The sequence below is a fragment of the Cebidichthys violaceus genome, unplaced genomic scaffold, assembly GCF_023349555.1.
Source record: "Cebidichthys violaceus isolate CVI_PGR_0920_01 unplaced genomic scaffold, fCebVio1.0.p SCAF_19, whole genome shotgun sequence".
NCBI classification, from domain to species: Eukaryota; Metazoa; Chordata; class Actinopteri; order Perciformes; family Stichaeidae; genus Cebidichthys; species Cebidichthys violaceus.
Genome location: NW_027176361.1, coordinates 8,929,581 through 8,952,110, shown reverse-complemented (window position 1 = coordinate 8,952,110; position 22,530 = coordinate 8,929,581). Strand labels below are relative to the sequence as shown.

The 22,530-nt window shown below is 42.4% G+C and overlaps 2 protein-coding genes across 3 annotated transcripts; one reads left to right on the top strand and one right to left on the bottom strand.

Moving 5' to 3' along the window:
* The first annotated feature begins 826 nt into the window (after positions 1-826).
* nagk (N-acetylglucosamine kinase) lies at positions 827-3,938 on the top strand. Its single transcript, XM_068713892.1, has 10 exons — positions 827-893; positions 1,276-1,360; positions 1,543-1,641; positions 1,722-1,863; positions 2,238-2,348; positions 2,434-2,546; positions 2,781-2,868; positions 2,971-3,068; positions 3,228-3,306; positions 3,432-3,938. The coding sequence occupies exons 1-10, from the start codon at positions 865-867 to the stop codon at positions 3,632-3,634; spliced, it is 1,047 nt and encodes a 348-aa protein (XP_068569993.1). The 5' UTR covers positions 827-864; the 3' UTR covers positions 3,635-3,938.
* A 7,618-nt stretch (positions 3,939-11,556) lies between these two features.
* Positions 11,557-21,123, bottom strand: paip2b (poly(A) binding protein interacting protein 2B). Of its 2 annotated transcripts, none has more exons than XM_068713545.1 (4): positions 20,880-21,123; positions 13,559-13,725; positions 13,081-13,263; positions 11,557-12,965 (listed from the first exon to the last, which is right to left on the bottom strand). In XM_068713545.1, the coding sequence occupies exons 2-4, from the start codon at positions 13,712-13,714 to the stop codon at positions 12,909-12,911; spliced, it is 396 nt and encodes a 131-aa protein (XP_068569646.1). In that variant the 5' UTR covers positions 13,715-13,725; positions 20,880-21,123; the 3' UTR covers positions 11,557-12,908. The 2 variants fall into 2 exon arrangements, with proteins under 2 accessions (XP_068569646.1, XP_068569645.1); XM_068713544.1 differs by lacking the exon at positions 20,880-21,123 and adding an exon at positions 17,890-18,284.
* Positions 21,124-22,530: the final 1,407 nt, after the last annotated feature.

Below are 22,530 nucleotides of genomic sequence, written 5' to 3'. Positions count from 1 at the left end.
TACTCTTCCTCTCCTCCCTCCTCCTCGCTCTTGTGTAACTTCTCCGTTGGTTTCAGCTCTGACACGCTCACTTTCTAAGGCGCATACAGACTATATGCATAACGTGCATTATACCTTAAACTACATGTAACAACAGATGATGTTTATTTTGGAAAATATACTGCATGACATCACAGCAGGACTATACAACGTCATTGAAAACTGCTACTACTCCTTATACAAACAAATAATATACGGTATAAGTACAGTGGTATTACAGACATTTTGAGTAGCCAAAGAATGAACTTTTTTTTAAGGAGCCGATGTTGGCAAAGAGAAGCTGGCCTCAAAGTTAATGTGTTGCAGATGCCTCCTGCTGGCTCACAGTGTAACTCAGAGTTGTCCCTGTTTTCAGTCCATAACCAAATGGTCCAAAATATCTGTCCATATTAGGCCTATACTTGACACTTTTTAGACCATGAGCCAGGACACACAACTAGTTTTTACTTTGACAGTGTTCTTTCACAATACAAGAAGCCCTGTTATTGCCCAGTGTTTCTGTTTCTCTCACTTAGCCTATTAGCAGTGAACAAACCGTAGTACCTTGCATAACATGTTCTGCCTTACTATACTTTTTTGAATCATCACCATCACACATTGTTACATGTAGGTTTTCTCTGACTATATATTTCCAAAATTCATTACGACACAACATAATAAATGTGTTTGAATCATAGTCACTGGCATTAATGTCTTATTAACACATGGAAAAACACAGCTGCCACCTACTGGTAGTTTACTATTACTGCAGGTTAGAGCTCACCTGCCGCTCTCGCGATATTTGCGCACTGCCTACACCGACTGGACCAAAACAGGAAGTAAGACATGGCAACAGTGTTCGGTGGAGTAGAGGGGTGAGAAACAATTAAAATATACAACAAACACGGACTTCAAACTATCGGTCAATGCTAGTGTGTGTTGCGGTTGTTACCCAGCAATTTACAGTATTATCTGACACTTATTTAGTTGCATACTGACCTGACTAGTCTTCTGACTGGGGGAGCTTTTTAGCTGACTGAGTCTCGTGACCACTTTCTCTCCATATATGTAAATTAACAAATATGTGATCCTTTTTAAAGCTTTTTTTTGCACTCTAAAAGTGCGAGTATTTGTGTCCTTGCTGCCTCACCTGTCAGTTTATATATCACAGCAAATGCATGTCTGTTTGATTGTCTTGATGTATGCATGTGTTTCAGTTTCTCTCATCCCCTCTGTCCTCTCTATGTCTGTCTCCAGTGGAGGGACTCACTCCAAAGCGGTGCTGGTGGCAGCAGATGGAAAGATCCTGGCCGAGACAGAGGGGCCGTCCACTAACCACTGGGTAAAAGGAATAATGGATGAATAAGGGGAATTTGGAGATTTTGTGCTTATCTTATACATTTACTCAATGCATAAGACCAGAAAAAACCTGATTGCATAAAGATGTTGTGTGTGTGTGTGTGTGTGTGTGTGTGTGTGTGTGTGTGTGTGTGTGTGTGTGTGTGTGTGTGTGTGTTTATCCAGTTGGTCGGGGTGGACAAATGTATTGAAACCATCAACGACATGGTCCAAAGAGCCAAGATGGAGGCAGGGCTGGATCCGAACACGCCACTGTGCTCGTTGGTCAGTCAAACTGTTTGTGATCAGCATCCGACGAACACACAAGTGGAACATTTTAAACACAGATTTCTCTGTATGTGCAGGGCATGTCTCTGAGCGGAGGGGAGCAGAAAGCTGCCATCGACAAACTGATCGCTGACATGAAGCAACGTTTCCCAACCCTCAGCTGGCACTACTTCATCACCACAGATGCAATCGGCGCAATGGCGACTGCCAGCGATCGTGGTAACTAGTCTCTTTCTATTGTCTCATTGTAGTGCAGTTGATCCTCAGATAGAGATGAGAGTAGCCTGCATTTACACCCAATTTAATCTCAATCACTTTCATGCTTTCTTATTTTCAAACATGTTTACCATATATACCATAATTTAGACTGTAGCTACTTTCGTACCATCGCCATTAACATTTGAAAGACACTCACGGTGACAGATACATTTGAAATCATCACTGTAAAAGGTCTTAACGGGGAAACGCCTGATACTTTACCCCCTTAGGTGTGGCTGTATCAAAGTGATACCATTTATAGCGTGTCCTTCCACACTTTATGGCTTAATGAGATCGTCATTGTCATATAATACCAGCCTCTGTTTTCTCTGTAGGAGGTGTCGTGTTGATATCAGGGACCGGCTCTAACTGCAAGTTGGTCAATCCCGACGGCTCACAGATCGGCTGCGGAGGCTGGGGTCACATGATGGGTGACGAAGGAGGAGGTAACCATGGCAATATGTATATATGAATCATGTATAGCTTTACGGATTGGACACCAAACCCTTTAATCCTCTCTCTCTTTCTCAGCATTCTGGATCTCTCATTTGGCGGTGAAGACGGTGTTTGATGCCAGGGACAACCTGGTCGCTGCTCCTCATGACGTTACGCATGTCAGCAAGGCCATGGAGGAGTACTTCCAGGTCAGACTGCAACAGCAGTGAGAAAATGTGTTCATTTATACAATGATATGGGTAGGGGGGCGCTGAATGAATCACAAGTCCTGATGCTGATGTATGCGGGGTATTTGAAGTGCCAGTCAGGGTCAGAAATGAACCTTGAATCAAAAACACCTCTGAGAAGTCAAACAGTTGAGTTAAGTTTTGCTCTTCTGATGTATTTTGCATATATGGATAAAAGTGTACAATTTATTACAGGTGTCAAATCTGATGGGCATGCTGCCGCACCTCTACAGAAACTTCCAGAAGTCCCACTTTGCCGGTTTGTGCGAAAAGCTGGCTAAAGGTAGGACGGCGCATCATTTCCTGTCTTGGTTCCTTTAAGGTGACGAGTAAAAGATTTGAATGGGGAGGTCAAATGAACAGTGTTTGTGTGCATGTGTTTCAGGTGCAGAAGCAGGGGACGCTCTCTGTCAGTATGTGTTTACTCAGGCTGGGAGAGTCCTGGCAAAACATGTACAAGCAGTTTTACCAGTAGCACAAGAGGTAATGCGCACACACACACACACACACACACACACACACACACACACACACACACACACACACACACACACACACACACACACACACACGCATACTGTGCCTTCACTCATGTGTTATAAACATTCACACATGACTTTCTTCGTCGCTCTCTGATGACAGCCTCTGTTGAGTAGTGACCTCGGCCTGCCCGTCCTGTGTGTGGGCTCAGTGTGGAAGAGCTGGGAGCTTCTGAAGCCAGGTCAGTGCCCCGAAAATCAAGATAATGAGGTCTTATTTTCCCATCACTTTGACCCTGAAAGTTCCTCCAAATCTCAGCTTCCTCTCTTCGTTTCTGCCTTTCTCTGTCTCTGATTCTCTGATTAGGGTTCACTGAGGTCATGGATGAAGTGGCAGCATCTGATAAGTTCAAGGGCCGTTTCCATCGCTACAGCCTCCTGATTCTGCGGCAGTCCTCAGCCCTCGGCGGCGCTAGTCTGGGGGCTCAGAGTATTGGCGAAACCTTAACTATGGATTACGACGCTAATGCCAAAGTCTTCTATCGACACACTTTTGACAGCGTCCAATGAGAGTACAGCTGCACATCCCGTAGATCTGAACCAATCAGTGCTCAGCTACAGGGAAATCTTTTTCTCCAATATCTAGCACCTACTATAATGATGATGATAATAATGATTGTGTAATAATGGTGAAGTACTTGATTTTATCTCACTCCAAGATACCAAGAAGGTGGTTCAAATATTCAATATCTGCATAGAGGCTATTTTGACAATTAAATTGATATGTCTTTAATCGTACTGTAATTGTAAATCTTTGCACATTTACAGCACTTGTTTACATTTGACATTTGTAATAAAAGAGACTAACTGTTAACAGACAACTCATTCAGTGTTGTGAATAAGTGTAGGTTTTAAAATGCTCACTGTTGATATTTTATAGTTATCATAGGCAGAGAAATGAAACGCTCCACGTGTGACGCACACATCACAGTGTCACTTCTCCAATGCTAATGTAATGACTAGCAAGAAGCCCTCATTCTCATGGATCCACATGTGCTGAGGTATGACTTCATGCATGTCGAAGAAAGTCTTTGTTCGCAACACAGTCATTTTCTTTTCATTGATTTTATGTTATTCATTTTGTAATTTTAATAGAGCTCCAAGTGCGCATTCCCCAGTACGTCAGGGACACTTGTGGCACATTTGGATGCTGGTGGTATCAGAAAGAATATATTATCATACATTATAGGAGGGTGTTTTACAGGCTGTGACAAATTTGGACAATTTGGAAATTCGCATTCACTACGTTCATCATTGAAACAGATGGCCCTCCCTGTCATGACGCACTGAGTTTGGGCATCCTGTGGAGAATTTTTCCTCAGAAGAAGCTCGTCTGGGACCAGCAGAGCTTCAACATGAATATATATATATAGATAGATATCTATATCTATATCTATATATATATAGATATAGATAGATATAGATATAGATATATCTATCTATATCTATATATATATATATATATATATATATATAGATAGATATAGATATAGATATATCTATCTATATATATATAGATATATATATATAGATACAGTATATAAAGCTGCTCAAATATACTGCCAAGTTCAGGTGACGGCTCTTTATTTACATTGGATTCATATTTTTGGACATGTTGAAGATCCTGTGGCTGTCATGTTTTCATTGAACTGTGTGAACTGTTCGATTCACAGTAGAATCTGTGGAGTAATTAGTCAAAAACGACACGTTTTATGTGAACATAAGCACTGAAGTCTCTGTGGTTATTAGACGACAGTCTGGTGCCGGCTGCACAAAATTTAAACAGTGGAACTATATTGCGTACTTGTGGCTTGACAGTGTGCTGCAGATAGAATCAACATAGAATATATAGAATAAACACAATTTAATTAATAACAGTAGCTGAAACATTCCACTGGCTTGAGTTCAGTTCAGCTTCACTGTGGTGGTGGTGGTGGTACTGAGGTTATTCTACTGAAGAGGAATCAAAAACCCATCAGATGATTCCTTCCAAACACCTGAAGGTAATTAGTCTGTGATTCAACTGGATTCGTCTTAATTGTCTCGCTTCGGATTGAATCATGCAACTGCGTGCCTTGTTTTTAATGTTTCTCCAAGTGTGTTTTGAATTGAAATTAGAAGGTAAACAATGTTTAAAAGAAACAACATGGCTCCTGCTGCTACAGCTAGTTGGGCCTACCACTACACACAGCTTCTGACCTTTTTCTTCAGCCTCAAGGCAAACCTGTCTCCCTCCACAAGCTGCATCACTGTGTCAGTCAGCATTACTGTTAACTACGTTTATTATCACGTTAACTGCGTTATAAATCTCAAATCTCAGGCAGCTCATACATACAGACTCTTTTAGAATTAATTCTGGATGCATCTAAATGCTTATCATTAGAGTACTATGATTTTATCACAACTTTATCACCGCAATGCGAGTAGGCTATTTTTATTCAAACAAAAATAATTAATAATCAATTAATCTAGGTATTATAATGCATTGTCCAAGAGCGATTTAACCGATGGTACAGTAATTACACCTATTTAAACTGCATTAATGTTAATGTTGGCTGATGTTTGGCCACTTGGGGGCAGCAGAATCAAGCTGTGAAGTGGACACACAAACGACATAACGTTATATTAGATATTATCACTTTTTAGTTTATATAATGAGTCTAATTACATACACAGAATATATGAAGCAACGTTAGGCTTCATATCTGCTGCATCATTTAACCTGGCGAATGTAGACCCAGTATGAACTCTCCTTTTAGCTCCGTTTACGGCCTTCGGTCCTACTAACACCTGAAACCAACAACCAGTACCTGGATGTGAAGTTGCTAAATTCGCCACTAAATTCACCAGCTAGCTTATTTGCTAACTTTGGTAAACCGTTTGGTTCTTGTCTGCTAGCATCCAGTCGGTTAGTTGTTGCTTCTTTTTTTTTTAGCTTTTTCGCCACAACTAGCTCCCTGCTGCAGCTGAAATGACACGAGAGCAGTGACAGTGACGCAAAATAGAAACACCTGCCTGAAAACTAAGTTAATGCTTTTAAAGACGCCGAAACTTGTGATAAGCTAATTGGCTAATGCTACTAGCTAGCTAGCGGCCCATTAGCCGGACATATAAACAAGCACTTTAGTCAAATTTGAGGTACTTGTAGCACAATGTCTGCTTTACACTAAAGTTTACGATTCTGAAACTAACTCTCAGTTATCTACATAAGACACATTCAAAACTGGAAGCCTGTGTGTGTTGTTTGCTAAACACTGCCATTGAAATACCTCACTTGATTACCAATCACATGCCCACAGAAGGACCAGTGAGAACACCTGCAACCAATTAGATCACTTAGAAATCAGAGCTTGAACACTATAAACAGGATTCAGGTTTGCTTTTTGGTGTGAAGGCCACTTTTGGAGAGAAGATTGTAAACGCAACATACTGTATTTTGTTTGCAGCACAGGACAGTAACTATGTTCAGGTCATCCTCAGTGAAAGTAATTGTGTCTCATTGTTATGAGTATATGAGTCTTGGCAATAAACACATTTGTTTGTTCCCCAAAAAGCTGTGCATGGTCGAACCATTGTTCCTGATACTGTAAGGAGTGAATCCTGTCTTTGGGCTAACCCACAGTACTGTGTACGACCCACTGTCACAGTGCATGTTTATCCCCTCCAGTCTGTGGGGCTGATGCCTTTGGAGAGATTTGTCACCACTTATAGTCGCGACTATAAACCCTTCAGTGAGTACCACCTGCAGGTCAACCAGCTGGAGCCCAGATGTGAAGCTGCAGCTGCTCCTGCATTCATCAACCCACCTCAGGTGACAATAGATAGACAGACTGAATGATATCCATTGATGGACAGACTGACTCACTGACCAGTTGATTGTGGTGTTTTCATAGACTCATCGTGAAACCTGGCCTGCAGTTCATCAGTTTTACAAGACGACAAACAGCATCTACGGCTCTTTTAGCTGTCCGCAGGTGAAGCACACTCACATGCGGCAAGTTCGCAAATAAAGTCCTTTGTTTTCTAACTAGCCTTCTGTTACCAGCACCACCTTCACCCTCACTCTCCTAGGGCTCCATCTCTCAGCCTCGCTCATGTTCCCTCTTCCCTGGCTCCTTGCATCCTTTGGGCATCCTTGCGTCTGCATTTGTTGGCTCCTCCTCCCCGACAGAGGCGAGGACACAGGAAGAGGGAGTTGCATGGGAGATTGGGCCTTTACTTGGTGAGGAGAACAAAGGTCAGCTGCACTATGTCTTTGGTGGAAAGGGTAAGGAGTTCTCAGAGTCTTGCTGAAACACAAACACACACACACACACACACACACACACACACACACACACACACACATCTAAGCTGGCAGCTGCATTTAGTCCATTTTCTTTTGACAGCAAATATGTTGGAGCAGCAAGAGGCAAAATATGAGCCTCAGAAGAAGACTGATGTTCTCTACGAGGAAGGTAAGATTACTCTTTTTACTTCTGGAGTATTGATTTGATTTATCTTGTCAGGTTCTTGAAAATCACCAGATGCTTTCACTGTTTAATCAAGATATTCTTTTAGCCTGCAATAAGGCCCTTCAAACTGTAGGTTAAGTGGCTCTTGGAGTACAGAACCACACATCATTTCCATAAATCTGCCCTCTAATTGTGCACTTTTAGGTGTGATCGTGTTGTCGTCCCATGTCGGTCCGGCCTGCTGTGAAGATTTCCTGAGATCTGTCTGCAGAGAAGCCGGGCTGCAGCACCAGCTCAACCTTCCTGTGGCCTCCAGTCCAATTATCACAATCAGAGGTAGAACAACCCTCTGTCAAAAACACACACACACACACACACACACACACACACACACACACACACACACACACACACACACACACACACACACAGACGCTTGTCCTATGGGGTCAATGTGCTTTAATTCCTTCCTCTGATTAGATGCTGAAAATTGGGATAACAGCTCCTACCTGAGGGGCTTGGAACCGGCTGTTGGACTGAAAAACAGCACCTCCCTGCAGCCTGCTTCCAGGCAGTTTAGTTGGTAATCCACAGGCACAAAAATCACCTTTATACCTCTAACACACTTCTTTTAGTTTCTTCTCACACACCCATCTTGTACCCTATGTAGCAGCACACTTCCTCTGGCCCATGCACAGCCCACTTTCTACTGCACAGAGCGCAGCAGGACACTACCGCTGACCGAGTACCAAGCCAGGTACACCGCTGAGGTGAGAGTGTGTGTGTGTGTGTGTGTGTGTGTGGGTGTGTGTGTGGGTGTGTGCTGACCACCAAACTTTCTTGTGAATTTCTCCTTTTATTATCTTGTGTCTCCTCTCAGTGGGCCCGGCCTAAGATGCAGCAGTGAGATTCACCATCGTCATCTTCCTCGTCACCAGATACTTTATCCTTCACTCTGAATCTCAACACACGGCAGAAGAACAAAAAACATTGTTTACTGTGTCAAACACGACGAACCAATTAAAATTCTGCCACTTCGTCCGATCACCCGCACTTTTCAGGCCAAAAGGGCTGCCACGTATTAAAAAGCCCTTCAAGCTGAGGCGGCGTTCAAGGTATCTCGCCTCAGGACACACGAGCCGAGGATGAGTCATAACAGTAAACCATCTGTTGGCGGCACTTAAAAGAGACAGCGAAATGGGCTTCTTGTCACCCTGTTGGGATGAGGTGTAAATGTGCTCAAGGCAGCGCAGTGCAGGGGTGGAGGAAGTACTCCGATTATTTGCTTTAGCAAAAAATAAACACAATGTAAAAATACCAAAATTTAAAAAGTGCATCAAGTAGAAGTACAGAAGTATTATCAGCAAACGGTACTTTAAAAAGTAAACGTTAAGCATTATTATTCTAAATGTTATAATTGCATATGTGGCTGTGGCTACAGTCGGAGCTCAGCTTTCCACTTTAATTGTATTCAGATTTTTACATTTTTTTTATTCATGAATGATTGAATCACATGACTTGCCAGGAAATAGGTTGCATTCTAAATGTATACGTGAAAATATGAGGAAAATAGGTCCTTTCTCCAGTTTCCGTTTTATTTATTATTCTGTACAATAAGCATTTCTCTGTTTGTACAAAGTCCATCACGTTTTCAGCTGAGGAGCAGAGATGATCAAGCTGGTATGACTTGGCGGGGGTCCTGAGGTCATCTTACCGGCTTGATGACGTTCTGCTTGCTCTATCAGATGTGACCTTCAGTGCACCCTGGGGTGGTTTACAGCCGGGTGTGACGCCAGCAGAATGAAAGTCTCTAAATGTGCTCGCTCCTGATGCTCCTTTGCTCTGGAGGTGGTCTTATAATCACGAGGCTAGTGTTCAGTCTTTGTTTCGAGGGCTCAGCGCTGCTCTCATCAGTGGAGGCTTCCTCTTTCTCCGAGGCTCCTCCTGTCCCACAATGAGGAAATAGCACAACACAGACAGTATCACAAGCCATCGATGGTGTAGTCGGACACCCTCAACCAGGCCCCTCATCTCCTCCTCTGGACTGTGGACTGTTGTACGGCGGACCCCGCCACTCCAAAGACAAGATGTCATTCCTCCGGTCTGCTTCCTGAAGCACTACATGAACCGTGTTTGAGTGGACTGGAGAGAACAGTGTCAACAGGAGGCCTAGAGGGAGCAGAGAGCAATATGGACAACATTTATATATTTCTCATCTTATGTTGTGGCAGATTTAAGTCAATAAATGTTATATTTATACATGAAAAACTGGACCACAATATCTCAATATGACTAGACAATAAGACGCATATATCGTGCAGCCCTACCTAAAGCCTGCTGGGGTCACCACGACCTGTGCTTGTTCCGTGACCAAGCGACAGCACGTAGCAATCTGCACGACCTCATATTTATCAGTGAAGGCTGATCGCAGTGTCCTGACCTTCACCGTGGACACAGAGATGAGAGTCATCTTTGGTGGCGCTGCAGTTGTGGCACAAGCAGTGAAACGGGTGCGCAGGTGTTCCATGGTTCAGACGGTTCTTCGGGTTGATAATGTGGAGTCTGATGTCTCGTCGCCTCCCTAAATGCAAAGCGAGAGTCATAACTTTAGATAAAGGACGTGATGACTTTCTTTTGGGTAAAATTGTAAAGAAAATAAAATCACATTACTTAACAGTCAAAAGCACCTGATTGATGTTTATCACTTTTCTGTTTTCTGAGATTTCTAAACACCGGCACCGTTAATGAGCGGAGAACTTTGTTCATACCTGATGCAATCTGCTCTGGCCCCGAGTTCAAGCTCCATATTCACAAAATACTTCTCTTCTTCTTAGTTTCCATTTCTTCATCTTCTTTCACAAAGCTGCTCACTTTCCGTCATATCAGTTTTCCTCAGCAGACAGATTTTACCCAGTTTTCATGGAGTTACTTATCAAAATTGTAGGTCTGCAGAAAAATGTATATTTAAACAACAATGCACATGCTGAGGAAGACGGTGGGATATGATAGAAAGCTCTAGGACAGCTACTAAAAGGACCTTTGACATGCAAGATCGTTTCGTCAACTGCTGCTGCTTCTCTGGTGAAGAGTGAACTCTCAATCTCAATTGTTAGTGTTCAGAAAAATGAGTTTTAACATCAACAGTCCAAGAATGCAAGAAAAAATAAAAAAGATTTAGTATTTCCCCCTATAAAGTTTGACTGACACTACGAGTTATTATTTGAAATATTAATTCTAAAGTCTTTGAAACAATAGAAGCTGGTCCAGTGTGATTCAAAATGTGACAAAGGACCGACAGAGAGCGTTTTGTCTTTAACATCTTTATTCTTCTTTTTTCATTATTTTTATTTGTATTGAAATTCATACTCTGTGTCTTCTGGACCTCTTTTCTTTTTTCTTTTTTTTTTTTTTAAACGGCTTCTGTCATCTAACGCATCTAAACAAAATCACCAAAAATGATTTCATGTTGTACAATCCACCTGGCGGACATTCCTATTGGCTTCACCAGGGCGCCATTCTGTGGTCCAACGCTGTGAGACGAAGTTCCTTTTAACCGAGATTTCACCGCCTCTACTGCCGATTTAAGAACACACTCGAGTACAAATACACAAGTGTCTGCTATGACAGTAAAATACACAAGACGTTATTGTCACTAATACCACAAATAAACAGTGGCACGAAGGATCGGATCACAAGACGACAATATTGTCTCTGCATTTTCAACCTAAGACGGCTGAGAGCTCGAAAAACTTACTAAAGTCATGTTTACTGTTGATCAGGCTGGGTTTCCTAAAAAGCATCTCCACATGTACAACTTTTTCCTAAAGGTTTTACAATTTAGCGGAGATCATACTTGCACCAAGTGGCGATGCTTCAGGGAAAGCCGGACCACAACAGAGATATACGGTTAAAAAGAACTTCCTCAAAAAAAGTCAACGTACAAAGAGAAGAACAGCAAGGAAGTCATACTGTCTGCCATGTGTTCCATACTGCTTTATTCTGATTGGCCATGACAATATTGTCCCCTCAAGTTTCCTCCTGCAAACAGGCCTGAATGGACACCACAGGTTACTGTACCCAGTAGAGACACAAAATTCCTCATCCTCAAAAACATGGGAGAAAAAAGAAGAAAAAAAGAGGAGGAGAGGCTATTTGAAAACCTGATTTGGATATGGACACTCGATCTGAAGCTGGACAAACCAAGCTGTTCTAGCAGAAAGAGGCAGTGACTGTGTTCCAGACCAAATACTCCCCTGTAACAAGGTTGTTCACTACACCTCAGAAATCCAAATAGAACTCAAGGATGAAGCCGTGAACAAAAAAAACAAAACAAAAACTGAATTTCTTTTCTCTTCTTTTTTTAAAGGTTCACAAATCTCTGACCTTCCCTCTCTAATATTTTTCTTGCTTAACTTGACTGCTGATGCATGATTGAGAAACTCACACTTCTGTTCTAATAAACTGGACAAACGATAAACATGGACTTCCACATAAATCGGGAAAATAACTTCTTATCCATGATAACGCCTGTCCACGTCTGTTCAGAACACCTCTAAAACAAGCGTGCTGGGAGGGGATGGGGGTCTGTAATTGGTTTGGAACGGAGTCGCCGCAAATACAAATAAGAACCCGCATTTCTAGACGCACAAGAGCTGTGATGTCACATGAGCTTATGACAAAATAGGAGCAAACGTTAACGGGTTCGACCGACCGTGACGACGCGACAGAGCGTCTGCAGAGACCCGTCAAGTCCCCCTGAGATTTTAGTTCTCTGGCCTCCCCGTCATGAAGACCCTCAGCCTACGGACGATGTTTCCTCAAATCTGACAGCACACAGATTAACGAGCATGTGCAGTAATTTGTTTATTCGATGTTTTTTGGGGTCGACGTTTTGTCCCGGTATCACTGCTTGGTAGCTGCCTCAGTTCCACGGGGGGGGGGGGAGATCGCTGAGCTCTGCAGGCTCTGTACGCGTCAACGGCGTCATCTGAAATGCAATGATGAGCTAGCGCCCGCTGTAGGGCGGTGCTGGTATTACACCCCTCCCCCACCCGTTCCCAATGTCCCTCAGTTTACAAGAAACAAACAGGAAATAAAAAGATTTAAAGAAACAAAAAGAAAAAAGAAAGAAAGAAAAAGAAATCCCCCCACCCCCCAACTGGGCCTGCCAGCACGCCGTTGACTTCAAGTGTGTGGGAGCGAGTGTGTGTGTGAGTGAGTGTGTGTGTGTGAATCAGTGTGTATGCGGGCGTGGCCGCCAGAGTCTCTGAGAATATGTGAGAACTGGTGTGTGTGCGTGCGTGGAGGCTCCATGGGGGTGAGGGGGACTCCTAGTATTTCTTCCCCGGGACGAACTCCTTCGCTTCGGGATTCAAGATGCTCTTCCTCTGCAGGGAAAAAAAAAAAAAAAAAAAAGAGTGAGAAGATATTCCTTTTAACTTAAAACGCTCCGACTGTTTCTTCAATTCTCTTGTTGTGAAACGAGATGCGTCTCTGACTCACCGCCACTTCCTCCAGGTTGTTATGGTGATCGCTGACCGACAGCCCGTTGAGCTGCTGCTGCAGCTGCCCCACCCCCTGGTTGTTGAGGTCACGTGAAGGGATGAACCAATCCTGGTCCTCCTCCTCCAGCATTTCCTGGAAGCAGCGCTCTAAGAACTCCTGCTCCAGCAGTTCCTCTTCCACCTGGGAGACAACAGGGGGGAGAGAATAAAGAGAGGGAGACAGATGAGTGACATAGCGGGGGGGAAAAGAGCAAGGACATGGGTGGACAGAGGAGGAATATACAAGAGATCATTTGCATGACAAGTAGACGGAAGGCTTCCCCAAAGAGACGTCTCCTCAGTAATGTGGTGGCGTTAAAATACAAGACGCAATCAAGAGGAAGAGATACGGGAAGATGAAAAGAGACACTGAATGTTGGAGGATGGGTTTTTTTCTTTTAGTAAATTATGCCCAAAGAATACTTAAGAACACACACCTGTCTGTTATACTCTTCTTCATTCTCCATCCACATGTACTCAGCGAACGGGTTGGCGTCGCTGCCCTCTCCTGCGTGCCCGTTGGCCACTGGCTCCTTTCCCTCCTTGCCCGGAGCGCCACCTCCCGGTGTCTTGGCCACCTCTGGACCGCTCATCTCAGCCGGCTCTGCACGGGGAGACACAAGAAGACAGAAATAAATAAATCAATCAAGTTCAAACCTTCCATCAGGGTGTGGTATACTTACAAAGATAGATTGAAAATGTTTTTAACAAACTTCATTACGCCGTTCCCTTCTTGAAGCCAGAGAACCGTGACTTATCTCCTGCTCTTTAGCCCACAGCTGGACATTATCTAAGAATCAAGGCTGCACTGTCTCAGCCTGGGATCCAAACAGACACCGCTACGGCTGAACAACTGCACCCATGGGTAGATTAGCCTTCATCCAGTCTCACTATTCATAAACAATAAAACCGCCAAAGAACAATTTTCCATATCTCGTGATCTAATAAGAGACAGATAGAAACCTGCATCTCCAGCTGGGATGGATCCTTCTCTCTAAAACCACTCTGTGACATCTAAAACTATTCTCACCACAAACACCTAAATGAGTGTCCGAGGGCTTAATAGAGCCGTTGGCATTTTACGACTCCAATCAATCGCTTTTCAGGTTGGTGAATTGCGGCGATGTGGTAAAAGGCCACATTGCATTATCATCAACAAGGAAACACACGCACGCACGCACGCACGCACAAATCAGTTGGATTACGCTAATAAAAACAATGTCAACCTCCTCATTTCCATACAGTTTAGCTTCGGCGTGTGGAGCGAAACAATCATCTCAAAGATTTTAATCTAAGAGTTAAAGATGTAAATCAAAGTCAAGGACGGCAAAAGACAACAGGAAATGTGACAGAAACAGTAAATCAATTCAAGAGAAAAGCACAACGCTTTCGCGACGGCGTGATCTGCCGTAGCCGCTGTATGAGCGGAGTGCAGAGTGGCGGCGGCTATGAGCTAGCTCACATGCACCAACATGCATTAAAAAGGCCTCCGTGGTGGGCCAGGCTATGTAAACAAAGCGAGGAGGAGCTCAGATAACATCACACTCTCTCTCACACACACACACACACACACACACACACACACACACACACACACACACACACACACACACACACACACACACACACACACACACACACACACACACACACACACACACACACACTGCTCAGGTCGCCGTTACTCCCCTATGTCTTCACATAGATAAACAGTGTCTTGCTGCTTTATTTGTGCTAGGAATGTTGAATTTAGCACATTGGGAGACAGTGAATCGGTGAGTCATCGCATGTAATGGTGCTGCATGTTGCAACGTAGAGGCTGCAGGTGTTACACACCTCTCCTGCTGCTCCCAGATTACTAAGATTTAATAATAAAAAAAAAAAAAAAAGCAGGCACTCCGGCTCAAACGGTAAAAAAAATTTAAGTTCAGCACAGATGTTTAACTGACACTCTTTCTACAGTGTCATTAAATTAGTACTTGTGATGTTGAGCTGTGTGTACTATGGGTACTTTCTGATGGAAAGCTATTATTATCCGTTGAATGGAAACACTGTCATGTAACCAACATCCACCCTATAAGACTTCTTCTGATGTTTCAATGGCTTTTACGGTCTGCCACACGCACCACACCAGAATTCGTTGTGAAAGAAATGGTGATTAGATGATTATTTGTGCATGCCTACTTCTGTGACAAAGAACTCCTGCTCTGATGAGATGCCCACTGTAATGACATAATCCTCATACTGCCAGCCAGCTCGAACAGACTTGTCATGACTCAACCGCGGCCTCGCGGCAAGGAGAGAGAAAAGAAAAAAAGTAAAGCGATGATCTCAACCGAGCCGCGCACACAGCCCCGGGGTCAGCCTGATGCAGGCACACCGGGCTGGACTCGAGAGGACGAACTCCCAGCAGCTTCACGGGACCAACCTGATTTCCACAAACACAGGACATAATGTTAAAGAAGACACCGATCCCTTGCCGTTTCTGTCTCGGTCAATGTGACACAATCAACACATGAGAGGCGAGTTTGACCCCGAGGTGGACCGCTGCCAACTGTACACAGTGACGGGACGGACACGCTGTCCTTCAGAGGAGTTCAAATAAACATTTAAGTAGGTTAGTAGACTACAAGAGGGGGGTGTCTGCTTCGCTCAAAGCCGTCAAGTGTTTCTGTCTATCTGGGGACGATGATAAAGCAGTCGAATTATTATGCAGTGCAGAGACTTAAGCAATATGTTAGTGACTAAGACAAATAGGAGTCAGGGAAGGACAGAGAGGGAGGTCAGGAAAGAACATTTTGTAAAAGAATACGACAAGCCTAAATTAAACTCTGCACTGGTTGAGCAAGGTGTTTGAAGCCTGCATGCATGAGTGTGCTCAACCACTTCTACTGCTGTCCATAAAGTGTTGTGGAACAACAAAGACTTTCAACATTAATTTCCAAAGTTTAAACAAAATCACAACACTTAATATAATCAGGGATAGGAGTAAGAAAAGAAAAACCCAGACAACAACAAAGTGTTTCCAAGATGTCTATACATCTAGAGCAAAATTAGAGATTCCTTCAAAAAAAAAGTATGAAATCGATGAAGCTAAAGAGCATCATGAGAATCTCAACGCTTTAAATCAATTATGAGTCACAGTACACAGGCCTCTGCTCAGCGACACAAGAGTGCACGGCGGGTGAATCGTCGTGAACAAGGAGAAGCGCAGACAGGGAGCACTGTGCCATTATGTACCGCATGTAGCACTTAACATGTTGCCGTTGCATAACCATGTGTTGGTCACCATGTAATATTTAGTTAGCGGAGCCTAGCATCCTCCACGCCTGTGAGCGGAGTGTGATTTGATGAGGGTGAAGGGTAAGCAGTGGAATGGTAAAACCTGCAGGGGAAATAAAAAATTATGAGGGAAAAAAATGTAAAGCTATAAGACCTCATGGTGTCATCTCAAACACTTTATGTAGACGATGTCAACAGATTCTTACTGGATGATCCTGCTGACCCACCCCCAGCAAATCCTTAACCTGTGACATCTATATTCTCTATGAGGAGTATATTGGTTTAACTAATATATAAAACAGATTGGCCAAACATTTAATGGTTGTCAAAAAAGGAGGATTTTTACCATTTCTCACTGTCATATCATTGCAAATGTAATGTTCTTTGGTTTAGGAGTGTTGGATAAAATGTAAGAGTATCACTGTGGGCTCTGGGCAGCTGTGAAGGACACTTTTCACAAATAATGACGTTATATAGAATAAACAATTACACTAAAAAAAAGAAAGCGTTTTTGAATTTTGGTGGTAGTCCTTTAAAAAAAAAATCTACATGTCAACTTATTCATCCTAATAATAAACTGCTTTGTTAACAGTGTAAGTGTGATATCTAAATAAGCTTAGGAAACGTTACGAATACCAGAAAAAAAAAAAAGAACTATTTTCCATGGGTCCAAATATTAAACCGCACACGTGAAAATGTTCACTGACGAGCTTGTTAAAATATAATTAGTTAATTTATTAGAAGAATGCTTAAGATACATTGTGTACCTGCATGTAAAGAGAAAAAACTGTTAAAAATCTCCCACAGAGATCTAATCTGCGGAGCGACAAAAAACGGAGGACACGAGAAACCGACTTTATCAAATGTTTATAATAATAATGGCTTTTTAAAATTCTCATAAATAACCGCTTCGTGACAGATTATGTAATGTAACAGTGTGCTGAGTGTAACGGGAGCTATGTCGTAGTGGCCTGTAGCATGCTAACGGACAGCTAACATGCTAACCCAGGTGTCTGGGCCTACCTGGAAAGTTGGTGAAAGGATTGAACGGTCTGAGCCGAGGTAACGCTAATGCTAAGTGGCTAGTTCGCGTTAGCTGCAAACAGATGGACACACATAGCTGTGCTGTCAATGGACGGGCCTAAGGTGAAAGCTATCACAGTAACAACAAAGGGTATAGGGCTGGGTTATTTTCGTTAACGTCTGGCAGTAATTTTAGCGTGAAAACGAATAAAACGCGAAAACAAAGCCGCACACGAAAAAGACACGGTGAGATATTATAACATACGAACCACACGCGGAGGTCAAACCCTAAACTCCATTCCCGTTCGGATGCTTGAGGCCAAACAAAGTCGTCTGTTAAGCTAGCACGCTGCTACAGCATGGCAGCATCACTGAAGCAGGTCAACACAACAAGCCTTACGGGATTACGACACCTTTACACACACCCGAGACGAACCGTCACGCGTTTAAAAGTTTAAATTACCTGGCATTGTGCTCTCGGTGCTCGCTTCGAAGTGTAACGTTACACAAACTTATTGCAAGTGCACAGCGAAGAGTGCGTGGTCGTCGTTTCTCCAGTGGGGATTACTCTGCGCTGCGATGCAACGTAGCTCAAGTTAGCTAAATCCTGTTAGCCACCTTGCTAACGTTAGAAAGCTGGGGTCGGTCACGTGGTCTGGTGTTGCATTCACTTTCTTTCATAAATGTGGGAATTACAATAAGCAGACATGACTAATTTTATAATGTACAATAAATGCCAATTACAATTTCCCACAACCTACGGTGACATCATGCCATGTCTTGATTTATCCGACCGAACCCTAACCCAAAATAAATAAATTCAGTGTACAATGGTTAAAAAAGAGCTGAAAATGATCACATTAATGGAACTGGAAGAAAATTATGCTTTGTTTTTTGCTTGATAAATGACCAAACATTGACTCATCAAATAAAGAATATATAGTTTTTTGCGCTAGCTTTTCAAAAAAATAAAATAACAAAATACGTTTAGAAGCTTTTTTTTTTTTTTTTTTTTTAAATCGATACAGTATGAAGAGTTTGGTCTAATGTACTCCATAACAGTGCTCTGAACATCCGCTTGAGTATCTTATGTGTGATAATGAAAAAAAAAACTGGCAATCTATGTATAATGATATTGGAAAATAGGTATTGATACTGTGAATTCAACCATATCAACCAGACCCGTTCAGATGTTCAATATTCAAAACATGCCGATTTCAATTTGATGGATTAACAGCATCCACACAGACAAACATTAGAATGTAGCGTGCAGCTAGGTACCAGGTAGACGGTGCGTGTGGAGAGCAAATGAAAAAGACACCGTCAGAAACAATTGCTGTTTGTTCAGTGTGCAGATAAATATTGGCAGTGATGCACAGAAACGGACGTAGCCTATGCTATGCAAGCCGCTACACCACAACATCTGGTTCCATTCCTACCCCCCCCCCCCAGAGGCTAATAGTGCGTGATGATGATGATGGATCCAAGATTGAACAAGATCCAGCTCTGATGCACTCTGAGCAGCAAAACACTGTAAATCACTGACCCGCTGTCCATTGTGATGTGAAAAAGAGACAGGCTTTTTTTAAATTGTGGCTCGTGAATTGATTTGATTTTTTTTTTTTTTACCCTTTCCTGTTCAACCAACAAGAAGTATCACAACACAAATAAACACATCAGCCTTGGAGAGTCAAACACCTCACTAACCCTCATGAAGGAACGACTGTAGAGATGTTGTATTAGACAACACTAGTTTTAGCTTGGTGTGCAAAATTGAGTGTAGAACACTACTTCTTTTTGCAGACCTTGTTTTTTTGCTATTGTTAATACATAAACACATTACCAGGGCTGCAACTACGGTTATTTCATTATCAGTTTAAATGTGCTAAGTTCCAAATTCAGAGCATTCATATAGCAGCAAACAACTATATGTAATGTAAACTTAAAGGGGAGTAATGGCGTCCTGAGCAGAGAATGAAGACACACTCTCTCAGTGTGTGTTGTAATCCGAACGTCTCTGTGCTTTGTTTACGTAGCTGGTCCGGCCGCGCGTGCATGTGAGTCCCAGTGTGTGTGTGTGTGTGTGTGCCCCACTGGCAGCTAATGGCTGCCGCTCTGCTCTGCACTCGTACACCAGTTCCTGCTGATAACGCCATCCGGACCTATGGCGTCATCGCAAAAGCATAACGCCCACCCTCCTCCGGTCCCGACCACCTCCCCACCCCAGGTCAGCACTGTTGGCCACCAGCTCAGCTGTTGCCATGAGAGGCAATCCCTTTAGTCATAGATATGCTATGTATTTTAAATTTAGCACCTTAAATCAAGTAAAATAGTGAAAATTGCATCACAATGCCATAAAGTTTAAAGTACGTCTTCAAGCTCCTTAATTTGTCCAAACAAACAAAACCCCAAATTATTCCGTTTACAATAATATAAGCAGCTATTTTCACATTAACAACTAAAGCCGCTAAGCGTTCAGCATTTTTGCTTGAAAAAAACAATAAAACATCCATCAAAGCTTGTTGTCAATACTTTTCTTTCAATGAACTTATCCAGCAGATCCCAACCTGGGTGTCAGGTCTCAGGATAAATGTGGAGAAATATTTAAAATATGAAAGTGTTAAACACAAATCATCTTACCTTCTTTATTATAAACTACTAGATAGCTTTACTCAAAGACACATGCAACTCTCTAAGGCCAGGTGTCAACCTTAAAAGCCACAAAGGGTTGAGAACCAATGAACCAATTCAGCCGTACACGTCACAATAAAGTTGAAAGGGGAAATTCGGGACTCATAACGGGTACGTGAACGCAACATGTTAACAAACATCCTTCAAGCTCCGCCACACTTTTTACTCTCTTCCAAAACTAAAAATGCCTGCGTGGCTTCGCGAATAAAATTATTCTCTCCATTGATAACAAATAATCAGCATTTTGATTTACTTTTTTTGTGGAGGACTAAATGACTAACAGTATAAACAGCAGACTATTAACCCATGAGGTCTGTTGTCCAAATCAGTATGTATATATACACACTATAGTATTGTGTTACTGATCTTTGTACATATATGCATCTAACATTTAAAACTGCATATATCAATGAAGTTGGGAGTGTTCCGGTGTTGTAGTGTTCTACCACACAACAACTATTTATAATGTGGGAGATGACTCTTAAGTTGGTTTGTCACCTTTTCATGAGTGTTTTCTTCCTTTCAGGCTGTTTGTAGTCTTAAGCGGTGAAACACCATAAGTGACGATATCCGTGAAATGTGTGCAAGTTACTAAAACATATGCTCTTCTACAGGATACACACATTAACCATTTGCTTTTAAATTAACATTGTAAGCCGGTTAGCGTGTGTGGCTGTGTTCTCGCACGTCTTTCTTTCTTTCTTCCTGTCTTTCTTTCTTTTATGTAGCAGACAGCTAGCTCCACTAACAACAACAACTCACCACACAACTTCAAGTGCTTATAGGGGGGAATCCGCAAACCAGCTGTCGGGGGGGAAACGGCTCTTTTCCGATCCCGGACGTCACAGGAAAACCACACAGTGAAGAAATTCTTCTAATAATCTCCAGTACGACAAAACAATAGGTGTCTCCTTTGTCGGCTAGCTCGCGTAAGTGGCTAAAAACGGATAAATCCACTGTTTCTCTGACGAAACGTCGAGGGGTAAAAACGTTGCGTCGTGGGTCGCGTTTGTCCAGCTGTACACTTCAGTCATTGGTTGAAACCTACGTCAGGCAACGTTTCCTCGCAATTCTATTGGCCCAGGGGACCTCACGCCCCGCCCCACCCCAACTCACGTAAGTAAACAAAATATATCCCATTTTTCTCGCGGCCCCTTTTTTTTGTAATCAATATGACTAGTTAATATTTGACAACGTGGCTGTTTTAACCGGGTCCGAGCGTTCTTTAACAGACAAAGCTCTAGTTGTTTGCTTGTTAAAGGTTGTTAGGGCTGAAAAAAGCAACAAGAGGGGAGTAAAAGTACAGCAGATTAAAGAATATCATATGTGAGTAGCGTGCACATGCTTTTCAGGGGCGAGGACATCCCCAGTGTGTGCCTCATCTATCACTGTTACTCAAACACATCTGTTTGTCAGAAATATAACATTTGATACGTATTTGTTTTTAGACTTGAAGGATTGTTGAAATACCCTCACAGCAATTTGTTGTAATCTCTTATTAAACTTTTACACAAAGACAGTGGGCCCTTTGTGCTTATTTGATCATTGACATCTGACTATCACGAGTCAAAAGAAGCTTTAAAAGCACATGTCTGGTGCTGAGCATGGGAAAAACCTAAAGTCACAATGCAACAACAATGCTGTTCGCTCACAGATAAGTAATTATAGAGCTGAACTAATAATTTAAGGCAATCTAGACATTCCTGGTGTATGCTGGAAGTTATTGTTCTTATATTGTTACATTATTGTGTTCAAAATAATCAAATAATGGAAAGTAACATCAATATTGTCAACATGCATGTTAGTTGTTATTAGGGAATCTTTATTGTGCAGTGTACTGAATTTCTATCTAGAACCCTCTGGTCAGTGGGCGTTTACATGTATTTCAGAAAAACGTTCAGCTCTGTGACTATAATGTATACATGATACACGGGAAGTTAAAAAAGGCTATTAGTTCTGTGCAGAGAAGAGTCCAAATGTACCTCTTAAATTATATCATTTTAAAAGCATCTCCCTTATGTCTACTCTAAAAGAGCAATATTATTTATTTATTTATAAATGTACTGAATATCGATGCATGCACCAGTGCTTCAACAAAAACACCCTGTTACTCTGGAGGATTGTGTTGTCGTGATTTCAAAACATTTTAAACAACGTTCCCATGGCCAAAAACATATGCAGACTTAGAGAGCTGACAATGTTTTCAGTAATGACAGCTCACTCTTTCTTACATGACCTTGGTGGAAAAGCAACATTTTACAGCCCATTCTAAAAGTTTAGTGAAAACATTAGTAAATTGTACATTTAGTCATCCTCCGGTCGTGCTCTCAAAATAGCCATTAACTTATTGGCAGCACCCACAGATAATTGAGGTCATATACTTCATTAGCCTCCTGACACTTAAACACTTCTC